Below are 12297 nucleotides of genomic sequence, written 5' to 3'. Positions count from 1 at the left end.
GCAATAATTGTCGCTCCTCTCTGCCGGCTCGCCCTGCTCTCGTCTCTCCGTCCGATCTGACGAAGGCATATTTTACATGAATTATAGGTCAACTTGCCGAATCTCTTCCCGCAGCTCACTGCCGCATCCCATCAACCTCCCTGTAACGGTGAGACGGAAAGATAGCACGCCTGTATGTGTACAGATTGTAAAGCCCTCTGAGGAAAATTTGTAATTTGTGATATTGGGCGACACAAAATGAACTGAATTGAATTGAATCAATAACGAGTGGAGATAACAGTCACAAATAAATAAAAAGAAAATGTCCTGGAGGGAATTCTTATTATTTTTTTGGACTGTTATCTCCCTTTTAAATGGCACAAAATGTGAATCATCTATCAGTTTTTGTTCCATTAGTAGGTATCTTATTCCATCTTAAAAAGGTAATTTGTAACCGTCACTGTTATTTTTTACTATAACTATTCATGCAGGTGTTTTTAATATGATGCAAGCGAGGTCAACATGCTTTTTGTTTTAATGTAATGTGTCATGCATTAGTTTGAGCACTCTATCTTGGGCAATCATGTCTTTTGTTGTAGTTCTCTGGCTTCAGTGTTTCTCCACGGGAGAGACAGAGAGTCCATGAGCAGAACATTTAGATTTCCGATTAGTCCATTAATATTCCACGTCGCTACAGCAAAATGCATCTGAAATGTTGAGCTGATAATAATACGGTTTCGATACCGGCAACAACAAAAAAGCAGGTGGGCCACGTGGCAAACTTCCAGCAGTCTTTCAAGGGGGAATACCCCATCTGCATACTTAATGCCTTTCCTCTCTAATGTCAGCCAACTTGAAAGACCCTACATGTGGATGTCGAGTCAAGGTCAACAACCAAGAAGTGCGATTGAATATCTTACTCATGCACAGTGGAATAAAAACCTGAGAGCGTCGGCTGCTGCTGCTATATCCGAGCTCCGTCCCACAGCAGTTCTGACCTCTCTAGATTTCCAGGAACCCGCCTATTAAATCCAGATGGATCGTGGTGGGTGACGGACAGCTTGCACACGACTCCGACGACATCACGCAAAAGCCCAGACACAGCCGGTAAGACGTTGCTGGCAGCTGTTGTGGGGGATGGGTAATAATAATGATATGCAACGATCGGAAAATAGCAGTTTTAAACTTGTGTGGCGATTGTATCACATGGTGCTGTAAACACTACGGTTGACAGTGTTGGGTACTGACAAAAAAGAGGAAAGCATTCATATTATTGGCTGTCATGTATGATCACCAAGGACGTGCGGGCATTTCTTGCTAAAAGTCTAATTGGGTTTTATCTTGAATCTCACCTGAATCCCTCAATGGGCGACGCCCTTCTTTTACCCTTTTCTACAGCTAATGGAATGTAGCTGAAGTTATTTTGCGACGTTTAAATTCTAAACCTATATTTAAGCAGGTGGCAATCATTAACAACTATATAGAGCCACATTCTGTAACTACCTGGACGTATAGGTCACTCTGTGCATCATTTACTTTGAGCCAGCGCAGCAGCCTCCCCCAGGTCCTAGTGCCCGGGATTTATGTCGTTAAGTATGATGATCGGCTATTGGATTGTAATTTGAAGGAGGAGAAAACATACAAACCAGAATGTATGCACATATGGAGCATTTTAAAGTTATAAATAACGTGTCCATGTGGGAAACAATAGTTTCATTTAATGACATCACCAAAATAAATGTTTAAAGCCAGTAATGCCAAATTATTTGGAGTGGCAAAAGAACATTTTAGGGGGGCTCAAAGGGCTTAAGCACTCGTTTCTGTACTTGAACCCGGGTTCCGCTAGCAGTGGAGCGAGTGTGACCGTCACCGGGCAGAACTCCACCGTCCACGATACAGAGTTCAGAGGAGGATTGTAAACGTGCGACCATGTAGAGACAAAAAATTAGATAAATAATATAAGGCCCTTAAGTTCGTTTAATAAAAGAACAAAATGTAGACCTGTTCTTTAGAAAAGGGGGCGTCGCTGTTAGCGCGTGTCAAAATCGGTCGCCTGGAAGAGCTTTGGGAATAATCACGCCAACGACCTTCTCTCGTTCTCTTCTTTTCAAGAGGAGAACGTATTCACTGATTCAATTCAATTCAATTCAGTTTATTTGTATAGCCCAATTTCACAAATTACAAATTTGTCTCGGAGTGCTTTACAATCTGTACACATAGACATCCCTGCCCCAAAACCTCACGATCACACGTAAAACACAGGCGTGCATGCGATTGCAATACAGCGGGAGTCCTCTCTCAACAACACCTGTGAAAACCCATAAACGACTCGATTCTTGGCCCTCATAAACATTAAACAATATTTTTAAGTAAAACGTAACTGAAATATATAAAATCTAAAGTGTATTCATTAAAACCACTTAAACACAATGTAAATATGCTTCGTATAACCTGAACATAAACAAATCAAGTAAACTTAACTTGATTGGATCACAGAAGGAGCATATGTGCGTGCACTCAATAAACTTTAAGCATGACATTTAAATTAAACCTGTTTAAAGTAAATACATCATATATTATATCCATCCATATACATTAAATACAACATAAACCAGTTCAATCGGAAATGAAATTTGATTTATTCACATTAAGTCTATTTAATTGTTTCACTGGATTTAATTCGACCAACCTGAGGCAGGCACGGGCACCATTCTTTCATCCCAGAACCGGCAGAGCAACAGACCTCGTGCTGATGGAAGGACCGAGTTTGGTAAGCTTTTTATCCGTTTTAGTTAACTAGAAACCGATTATTAGATGTCCACATGCTTAATGGGTAACGTTAGAATAGATTTGCTGAAATATAAGCGTTTCTTTTTTCATTAAGGCGAGTTATCTAGCACTGTAACTAGCACTAGCTAACGATTTAGCTAGCGCGAATGATTTAGCTAGCTAACTAGCTGGGTAACCTGGCTGGGAAAATAGTCATGAAACACCATAAATATGCTATGCATTGCTTTCACAATAGTATCACAAATCCCTTGGCTTATGTTGTGCAATGGCTTGTGCCCTTAGTATTTTGGCATGGTTTACGTCAGGTGGCTCGCACTAGTTAACGACAATGAGCTCTGCCAAAGCATGGCATAATGCAGATTACACAGTTGTTGACGAGAGTTGGTAATGGCGGTGGTTGCGAACACAAACGGGGGGGGATTCATGCCCTGGATTAACATTGATCGTCGCGTGAATTGTGCTATTGGACATGCACCGTAACCAGTGGCGGCTGGTGACATTTATTGGGCGCGGTTTAAGTAGCACTCAACAATGAGAAGAAAAGAGGTTTTGAGTAGAATATTGTAAAAAACAACGCTTTATTTCAAGAAAACACAGCGTGCTCAACACGGTCCAATAACAACTATCAACACACTGTAACATTAGCATGAGAGGTTCAGAGCAGCTTTAAGAAACATGGGGCTGGGTTTCAGAGGTTTACAGAATAAAAGAGGTTCAGAGCAGAATAGTCAGAAAGAGATGCAGGGTTAGCTTTCATGCTGTACGCTAGATAACTGCGGTAAGATTCGTTTACACTTGTCTGCAGCTCTTTAGATCCCTCACCCCGTTGTAGTCCAGTATTTCAGTCCCAGGACTTTGGAACAACAGACAGGGGAAACTAAACAGCGCAGTTATAAGTTATAAATTCAAAAGTTAAAATGTTTCAGTTCTCAATTCATTATCTGATGAATAGTTTACATTCTTAGTTGTGATGAGGTGTACCCACTTTCCTCTTCCCCCACAACCTCTTTCTCACAGCGCTTTGAGCATCTTATTAATGGAAAGGTTTTTTAATGCAATATATTATAATAACTCCAATGCTGCCTTTTTCTTTGTTACTTTTCTCAGGTTAATGCAGAATTCATGCGGATCACAACTATGCCTCTACAAACCAAGTTCATGGCACAACTTGACAGATACTCTGCTGACCTAACCAAGCTCTTCAGCAAGAGAGGCGGGACTGCTGGAAAGAAGATTAGACGCATCATGGAGAGGACGCCTCAGGTATATGAACTTTGCCATTTAGTAGTTGACACTGTAAGAGCCGAGCCTGTCCAAACATGGAACACGGAAGGCAAAGTCGGGGTTAAAATGCCGAGATATGTTTGTTGCACGAAGACAGGTAGGCATCTAAATAATAAGAATAATCAATCACTTAAAGGTAACCAACAGAGCATGAATCAAAACAACTAGTTTTTTGTTTCTTTTCCAAATTCCTTGATTATATGGTTCCTTGTTGTCTAATAAATATGTTGAATCGCTCTAATGTATTTCCTACCTTCTAATTTCTTCGCAAAATGATATTTAACTAATGTTTTTGTAAACGGCGATGTTTACTTCAAAAGTAGAGTTGGATATCTTCTTAGTTAAGCTCAGTCCAGTGTGTTGTTACCGTCTCCAGGAAACAACAGCACTCCAGCTTAGTCCTCTTTCAGTTCTTCTGCACAAAAGACAAGTCGGCCTTAATAGTGAGTTGAGAGAAATTCACCAGCATGATGGTTGGCAATTCATAATAGGTTAAGCCTGATATCTGCTGTCCCCTTCCGCAGCTCCATGTGCCTCCCAGGTCTTTCTCTTCTTGCTGGCTGCCCTGGTACCTGCCCTGGCACCTGCCTTGTTTTTTATGGGATAGTAATCATAGATATTCTCTGTTAAATTGCAGTGTGATGACATAAACTCCAGACGAGAACGTGTCCTAAGAAGCCTCTGTGTCTACCTCAATGAGGATGATGAAACTCTCATCAAGGAATACATGGTAAGTCGATGTTATTTCACTCTGGTCTTTGACTACTGATGATACTTGTTGGAATCTTCTTAGTATTTAAGCGGCACTCGGGTCAATTTGTGGTTTCTTGCCCATAGAACCGCAACTTGGAAGAAGCGGACAGGGAGTCGGCCACCATGGGACTTCATGTCGTTCGGAAAGAGGGTGCTGATGCAGGGGAAGAGCCTGAACATGTCGGAGTGGTGATCGAGGGTGTGGAGCTGCTAAGCAACCTGGGAAGCGTTTCTTTTGGATTTTCCATGCTTTTTGGACTGATTTACTGTCTCAACATGAGCTACCCACAAGGGCTCAAATTCACATTTGAGTTCCTCCAGAAGGTGCTGATGAACTTGGATGGCAACAATCTTTCTCCTAAGGTTCAAGCACTTAAAATTAAGATGCTCCAGTAAACTCACTTATAGGTCTGAAGGCCTCATGTTTTGTTTTACATTTTATTTTAGATCTTAAAGAGGATTGTCTTTTTCTCTCTCCCCACTTAAGGAACCAAAACAAACTTTAATTTGTATTGACATTTGCTCATTAACAATATTATTTGTGTTAGATAGTGGTATATTCAGACAAATCTTGTTCATGGGTCAAGATCATTCCCTTTCACTGATGCCTGGTGCTAATGTTCAGTGGTCAATATTATTCCCTCACTGAGGCCTGCCATTTATTCCAGAAGCTTCCAAATTGTGTTCATTTAAGTGGTATGGCGAGGCAAAAAAAACCTGAAGAGTTGTGATGTTAATAAATGTTTAATAAATAAATTTTGACTTTAATTTGACATGTGTGGCTTTTTCAAAATATTAGGTTCATGTAATCTAACCAAATACATACGACCTGAGTAAGTGCAATTTAATTGATTTAATGTTGAGTTATCTAATTTATTCATGTTGAATGAACATGATTAAGAAACATGGATTGAAATTTGATTTTTTACATTAGAGCTATGTGATCAAAATAGATGGAAAATTGTCATGTAATTGAAATGCATCCATTTTAACTTTTGGGCTTAAATATTTTTTTGAGTGTACGGCCATCTAAGCACCCACATGTTCATGACATCATCCTGACATGGGACCTGCCTCATCCCCCCCCCCCCTTCTCACAGGACAGGGCCCTCGTCCCCTTCTCTCGTAACAACATAATAAGAAGTGTGAATATTACATGTGTGTGAGGCGCAGTACCTAAACTTAAGGAGCAGATATAATATTTCTTTTCAGACACATATTCCATCTGCTGTGTGATGTTATTCTGAATTTGCAGGAACTTTACCACACCCGCTAATATAACTAGAACGGGCACTCGGTAGAGCGCATACCTTCGCATATCACAAGATTGGGCATTGAATTATGAACATTTTGGCATTAGTTGCATGCCAATTGGATACAAATTGACCGCGCTATTGTAAAAAGAAGATTTTTATCTTTTCATGACCTTGACCTTTGACCCGATCGATCCCAAAATATAATCAAATGGTCCCCGCATAATAACCAATCATCCCACCAAATTTCATGCGATTCGGTTTAATACTTTTTGAGTTATGCGAGTAACACGCATAGAAATAAATAAATACACGGCGATCAAAACATAACCTTCCGCATTTTCAATGCGAAGGTAATTAGCTTAAGTTTACATGTTATTTGGATCAGGACATTCGCATGATGTATAAAAAGCCCTGACATAATTACAGGGTTCTTACATATTTTGACCAATGGATTTCCAGGACTTTTCCAGGACTTTTCCAGGACTTTAAACCAAATTAATTTCCATGACCAAACTGAAATCGGTATAAACATGAAAAATGTAGAACATTTTGCGTATTGAGAGCGTACGCAGGCATATATTTTGAGCGTCTTTTGCTTTAAAAAACCTATTCATTATTTCAAACTCGGAGTAAATGAACATGTGAATATAACACATTTCCATGACTTTTCCAAAACTTTTATGATTTAAGTTTTTTCCATGACTTTTCCAGGCCTGGAAATAACCATTTTAAAATTCCATGGCTTTTCCAGGTTTTCCATGACCGTACGAACCCTGTCATTACATAAAATGAAGTACAATAGAAGCAGGGAGTATCTTGACTGTCACGCTGTAAAGTTGAAGGAAAAATAAGAAAACAACGCCGGTGTTCACTTACACTGTCCCGCTGGCTGTCGTCCCCGGACCGCTCGTCCTCCTGCATGGTGCGCCACCTCTGAAAACTGGCAGGCTTCCATCGCAGAGATAATCGGAGACGGGAATCGGCAAAAGAATCCAAAAGAAAAGAAAAAACATTTTGTGAGGAGGCAGCCCATCGAATTTCTAGACTTGGCATGTAAACTTTAAAAAGTCAATCAAACATTTTGTTGGATTTGGAGAATATTTGATGCAAGTCATCTTTTTTTTTTTACTAAATGAAAAGAAAGAGAGATGGTACAAATCTGTGAATAGTTGATTTGCAGTGAATGGTTATTTTTCACTTGTTTTATTGTATTCAAGCAAGACATCGCTGTCTTGACAGGCTGAGGTACGTTCATGCCACCTCTCAGGGGTTTAGTGGTTTGAGAATATGAAAGCGTTGATCTCCTAGACAACCAGGCACACGTGTGTGTATGTGTGTGTGTGTGTGTGTGTGTGTGTGTGTGTGTGTCTGTTGAGAACTGAGTCAGGCTGGGACTCACCAACCTTCTATATGCATTAGGGTGCAAAAGGTAAAGGTCAGGGATTATCAGCCAGTTACACAACCCTTTTCTGTTTACATGGCCTAAGACCCCTGAGCATACACCTGCCCGTCTCTCATCTCTCCCTCCCTCACACACGTACAAAGACAGGAATCAATCGTGCTGAACTGGATGTCCACAACAGTTCATAGATTGGTGAGAAAAATGCAGAAAATCTCTTTAGAACTTCAGAGACGTAAATAATCCAGTGTGAGGTTTAATTGGAGCGCTCACAGACAGACGACTGATTTGGCATTCATGTCACGTCTAGATGCATCGAGAAGTATCAAGAAAGTAAGTCATAATCTCTGGTTCCTGCTGTGTGTTCTTCTATCAGATTGCGTGTGAATGCAGGTGCCCAGACCCTGAATAATACATCCGCCTTATCCTACATGCCATGGTCCATGAGCTCAGAAACAACACCGTCCCCGAGAGGTTTCCAAAGTCTGTTTATTGCTCCACATGCAGGGAGACACAAAACCACTGTCATCACATCAGTTCAGCTTCGAAAATAAATAAATAATTAAAATAAAAACGATTCCTCGAGGCACCGAAACAAAGAAACAAACACACCTATCACGACAGACTAACAACCGGCCCCAAAAACATCTGGAAGCCGTCTCATTATCCATTATTTTATAGTACGTGTTCTCCACCCTCAGTCGGGCCTTCATCAGCCCCTTCAGGACCAGGTCCAGGTCCAGGACCAGGTCCAGGACCAGGTCCAGGACCAGGACCAGCTCTACGCTGCTGAGACTCTGCGCTTGGTTCATGCGAGGCAGCCAAATGGCCAACTTTGCAGTGCCAGACAAAAAACTGACTAAAGTGTGTTGAGTTTCCCTTTGAGTCCCTGCAGAGTATTTTGGCCGAAAAAGAAACAAAACAAACGAGAAGAGAGGAGAGGTTTTAAAGAGTCCTTCATTTCTCTATTGCAAGGACAGAAAAACACTCTAAAACATCATTTGAAAAAACAAAACAATAAAAATCAAAGAAAACAAACAGAAATAGCCAAAGAACAAGTTAATAAACAATCCCATTGTTAAACATTTTACCAGCAGCTCTCTATCAAGACACTTAGTATCCGTCGCGCTACCACATACATCTTCCATATAAATACCTTTTTAATCACATTTATAACTCTCAAGAATTGTTTTATAAATAATTCCCTTGAAAACCCAAAAGGAGTTCACCATTCTTACATCCATTTCAACATTATTCCATAACTGGACTCCTAGAACAGGAATAAATCTTCTTTTAATCCCTTTTTTAGCCTTTTTTACCGTGAACTTACAAACATCTCTCAAGTCATATCTCACACTTCTTCTCATCCCGTTGCAGCCATGATGCAATGATGCAAGTCCTGATGATGAGGCCGTCTGCAGAGCCTTGCTGACCGTGTTGGACTCGACACACACTCTACAGCTGCACCTCTATTGTACTGTTAAGAAGACCCAGTCAATTATTTTTGAATTTGTCAAGACTGCAGTTTTGAAATTGTAAACATCTATTTCTGTCCATCCTGCTCTTCTCTGGTCGCGCTCGGCACGGAGTGAGAAAACTCTAATGAACAGATATAAACTTTCCTGAGCGTGGCGATGCAGTTTCCTCGGTGTCTGAGTGCAAACGGTTGCGTCGTTATCCGCCACTTTACTCCTGCTCGCTCTAATTCTGCTCACGTTCTGTGGCTTGAAGGAACCGTTAGAATAATTGAAATAAACTCGTCCTCTTTCCATCTCTCCGCTGCGTGGTGGGTTTAAAGCTCAAATATGGGGATTCTCGAAAACAATGTGGATTTCGACCTTGAGATTACAAAGCTCATTTAGCGAAAACTGGATCGGCAGGAGAGGTGGCGCAGATACGAGGACCCAGAGGGAGAAAACAGCATCGGGCTCTTCATCTCGTCCCGACATTATTACCTTCGCATTGAAAATGCGGAAGGTTATGTTTTGATCGGCGTGTATTTATATATTTATTTGTATGCGTGTTACTCGCATAACTCAAAAAGTATTAAACCGAATCGCATGAAATTTGGTGGGATGATTGGTTATTATCCGGGGACCATTTGATTATATTTCGGGATAGATCGGATCAAAGGTAAAGGTCAAGGTCATGAAAAGGTCAACATCTTCTTTTTACCATAGCACGATAAATTTATATCCAATTGTCATGCAACTAATGCCAAAATGTTCATAATTCAATGCCCAATCTTGTGATATGCGAAGGTATGCGCTCTACCGAGTGCCCGTTCGAGTTGATAATAAAAAGCAACTCAAATTTATCAGAAAATCTGAATTGATAAGAATGCTGATCCTGGGAATACCCCAGTTTGGTTATATCAACTGTCTTTGTCTGATTACTCTGTGTGCGTGCGCACATAGTCGCTATATAGCTGGAAATATGTATTCATTTTCTTCTCAATAATTTCAAATCAACCTGTAACGTTCATTTTGCACGAAAGTTCTCAATTAAATGAGAAAATACTTTCAAATTATCGACCGTTTGATTCACACAAAACCGAACGCGCATCGGCTCCGCTATGTTGTGATTTCACATATAGAATATTCATTTATTCAAGATATATATCGTCATCGATATGAAATAACCTAGAACGTGATAAGAAGACGGCGGTGCTCTGCATGAAAACAAACCCATCGTGTCTTTTTTCTGCATTCCTGGCAAGAAGCCCTATTGTGTGTGTGTGTGTGTGTGACGAATCAGTGTGGCACGCCGTGTGCACACAGCGCAGACCACAGGAGGCTGATTTCTGTCTGGGCTCAAGCCTCCGTGAGTTGAGGTGCGACTCGACCTCCAGACCCCCCACCCGAGCCGTCCAGGTACGGAGAGGCGCCCTCTGCAGGCGCCTCTCCTCTGTCCTTCCGGTACATTCTCTGTTGGCTCTTTCAATGAACTTCCTGCCGTCTTTAGGAGAGCGATGGGAGTTTATTCTGTGTGATCGTATTCGGCGAGTGAGCACAAATTTAGCCGAGCTATGGTTTCACCTCCTCCTCCTCTAAATTTCAGCCACCGTGTGAAACGTCCTCCTGTTTTTTTGTCGAGCTCCCACAGCTGCTTATTGAATAATCGCTCAAAAGTATCTCCGCCTTTTATTGCAGCCGCTCAATCAGCTGTGCGGACGCTGTGGCTTTGTTGAAGCGGCCGGTCGCTCGTCTTCTCTTTGTGGGCGTATCTGCAGAGACAATATTCATCAATCGAGTGCTTTTTTTCGCTAAATTTTTCACGCTGATATTGTGGAGAAAAGCCACTGGGTGATGAAACATTACGAGTCAATTCTAGATTGCAAATACTCAAATGAAGCAATCATTAAACACATCAGGCAAAGCTCCATCTTAGCTTCTTCAAATTAACATGAATTACAACCCATTCTACGGCACGTCGCCGCGGTTTAGTGAATATTCAGTGACACTTGTTTGCTTCTCGCTAAAAACTCCTTCCTCTCTCCATCCAATCAATTTCATTTCAAAGCCAACGACTGAAGTGGATTGTTCCACCTCGCCGAGTTCCTTCACTTATCCAAAGATGGCAGCTCAAATTATCATCCTATTGATTTGGTAATTGTATTTTGGTCGCCGATTGCGGCTTTAAGATCGCCGATGAACCGCTTTTGGAGCGAGATGGCCTTGGGATAAATAAATAGAAGATCGGCCTCCGCACCGGCTGAGCGGCGGCTCCTCCCAGTGGCGCCGCAAGACACAACGGCGCAGACGACGGAGACGACGGAGACGAGCCTCTGAAACAGTTCAGCTCCAAAAGTCCCGTCTATTATTGTAAGTCACTTCACGGGCTTCAACCGGCTTCGTCAATCTATAATACTAACACACAGTCACTCTCATGCTACATACATTAATTCTTGCCATTTACATTTGCATAGAGTAAACATTACCCATACCTGCAAACTCATAAGTGGTGAAAAAGGTGACAACGGGGGGGGGTGCAGGTGACTTTTTTTTGTCTCCACACCACATGCACGTTGTTTGATGACACCTCAAAGCTTTTATAACTACAGTCTTTTGATTGTTCTGACTGCAAATCTCAATAATAAAAACAAACATTTTAAGAAAAAAGGTCCTCTGAATAATTCAGTGATCGGGCCCTAATAATAGTAATAACAACTTTACATTATCATTATATATAATATGGTTAAATTCATTCATGAACCAACTTCCTTTTTTTTATTACTTGTGTGCCCTGCTCAGCTTTGAGCCTGTTCCATGATTCTGTTCCATGATTCTGTTCCATGATTCTGTTCCATGATTCTGTTCCTTCGACGTGTCCCATCAAAGATGTGTTATTGTGAAGATCACCACATCGCATGTTCTCCGTGTCTCACTCCAATCTCATAAACGCCGAATTTACCCCCCCACCCCCCCCCCTTACCCAAAACAAAAACTCTTCGGATCTACACTATTCACGTGGATGACCTATTTAGATTTCAAAACGGCGAATTTCGCCGAAAGGTGACAAGTTTGCAGGTATGATTACCCCTATGCGTCATAATACATTAATAACAATATCAATATTCTCCCTAATATTTCCTATTATAATATCTTTCTATATGTATTAATTTAAAGCATAAGACCTCTGCACATGTTATCAAAATAAACTATTACAACCTAACAGGCGTATTAAAAATGTAATAAGGAAGCTTTTGCACTAAAGATCAGAAAAGATCGTTTTGATCAGAGAAGTTTGAAGCTTGTGGGCTTTACAGCGAATACGATTCCCCCCACAGCCCCTTGATGTTGTAAAGCTGCACCTGGCAGGGTGAATTTAACCCTC

General features: G+C 41.1%; 2 protein-coding genes across 5 annotated transcripts in view; one reads left to right on the top strand and one right to left on the bottom strand.

The window, feature by feature from the left end:
* The window catches only part of LOC130197138 (cAMP-specific 3',5'-cyclic phosphodiesterase 4D), a 104904-nt gene that overhangs the window by 81093 nt on the left and 11514 nt on the right, over positions 1–12297 (bottom strand). The window contains exon 2 of the mRNA XM_056419650.1: positions 6939–7010. Coding sequence (XP_056275625.1) covers positions 6939–6983 — 45 coding nt within the window. The 5' untranslated portion in view covers positions 6984–7010. The remainder of the gene's footprint in view (positions 1–6938; positions 7011–12297) is intronic.
* Positions 2321–5556, top strand: LOC130197136 (uncharacterized). Of its 4 annotated transcripts, none has more exons than XM_056419648.1 (4): positions 2321–2749; positions 3877–4032; positions 4691–4783; positions 4891–5556. In XM_056419648.1, the coding sequence occupies exons 1-4, from the start codon at positions 2606–2608 to the stop codon at positions 5200–5202; spliced, it is 705 nt and encodes a 234-aa protein (XP_056275623.1). In that variant the 5' UTR covers positions 2321–2605; the 3' UTR covers positions 5203–5556. The 4 variants fall into 4 exon arrangements, 2 of the variants coding, with proteins under 2 accessions (XP_056275623.1, XP_056275624.1); XR_008832388.1 differs by lacking the exon at positions 2321–2749 and adding an exon at positions 4430–4496 and having other exon boundaries at positions 3284–4032; XR_008832387.1 differs by lacking the exon at positions 2321–2749 and having other exon boundaries at positions 3284–4496.

The sequence above is a fragment of the Pseudoliparis swirei genome, chromosome 7, assembly GCF_029220125.1.
Source record: "Pseudoliparis swirei isolate HS2019 ecotype Mariana Trench chromosome 7, NWPU_hadal_v1, whole genome shotgun sequence".
NCBI classification, from domain to species: domain Eukaryota; kingdom Metazoa; phylum Chordata; class Actinopteri; order Perciformes; family Liparidae; genus Pseudoliparis; species Pseudoliparis swirei.
The sequence above is the reverse complement of the archived record's forward strand: the minus strand, read 5'-3'. Positions and strand labels throughout refer to the sequence as shown.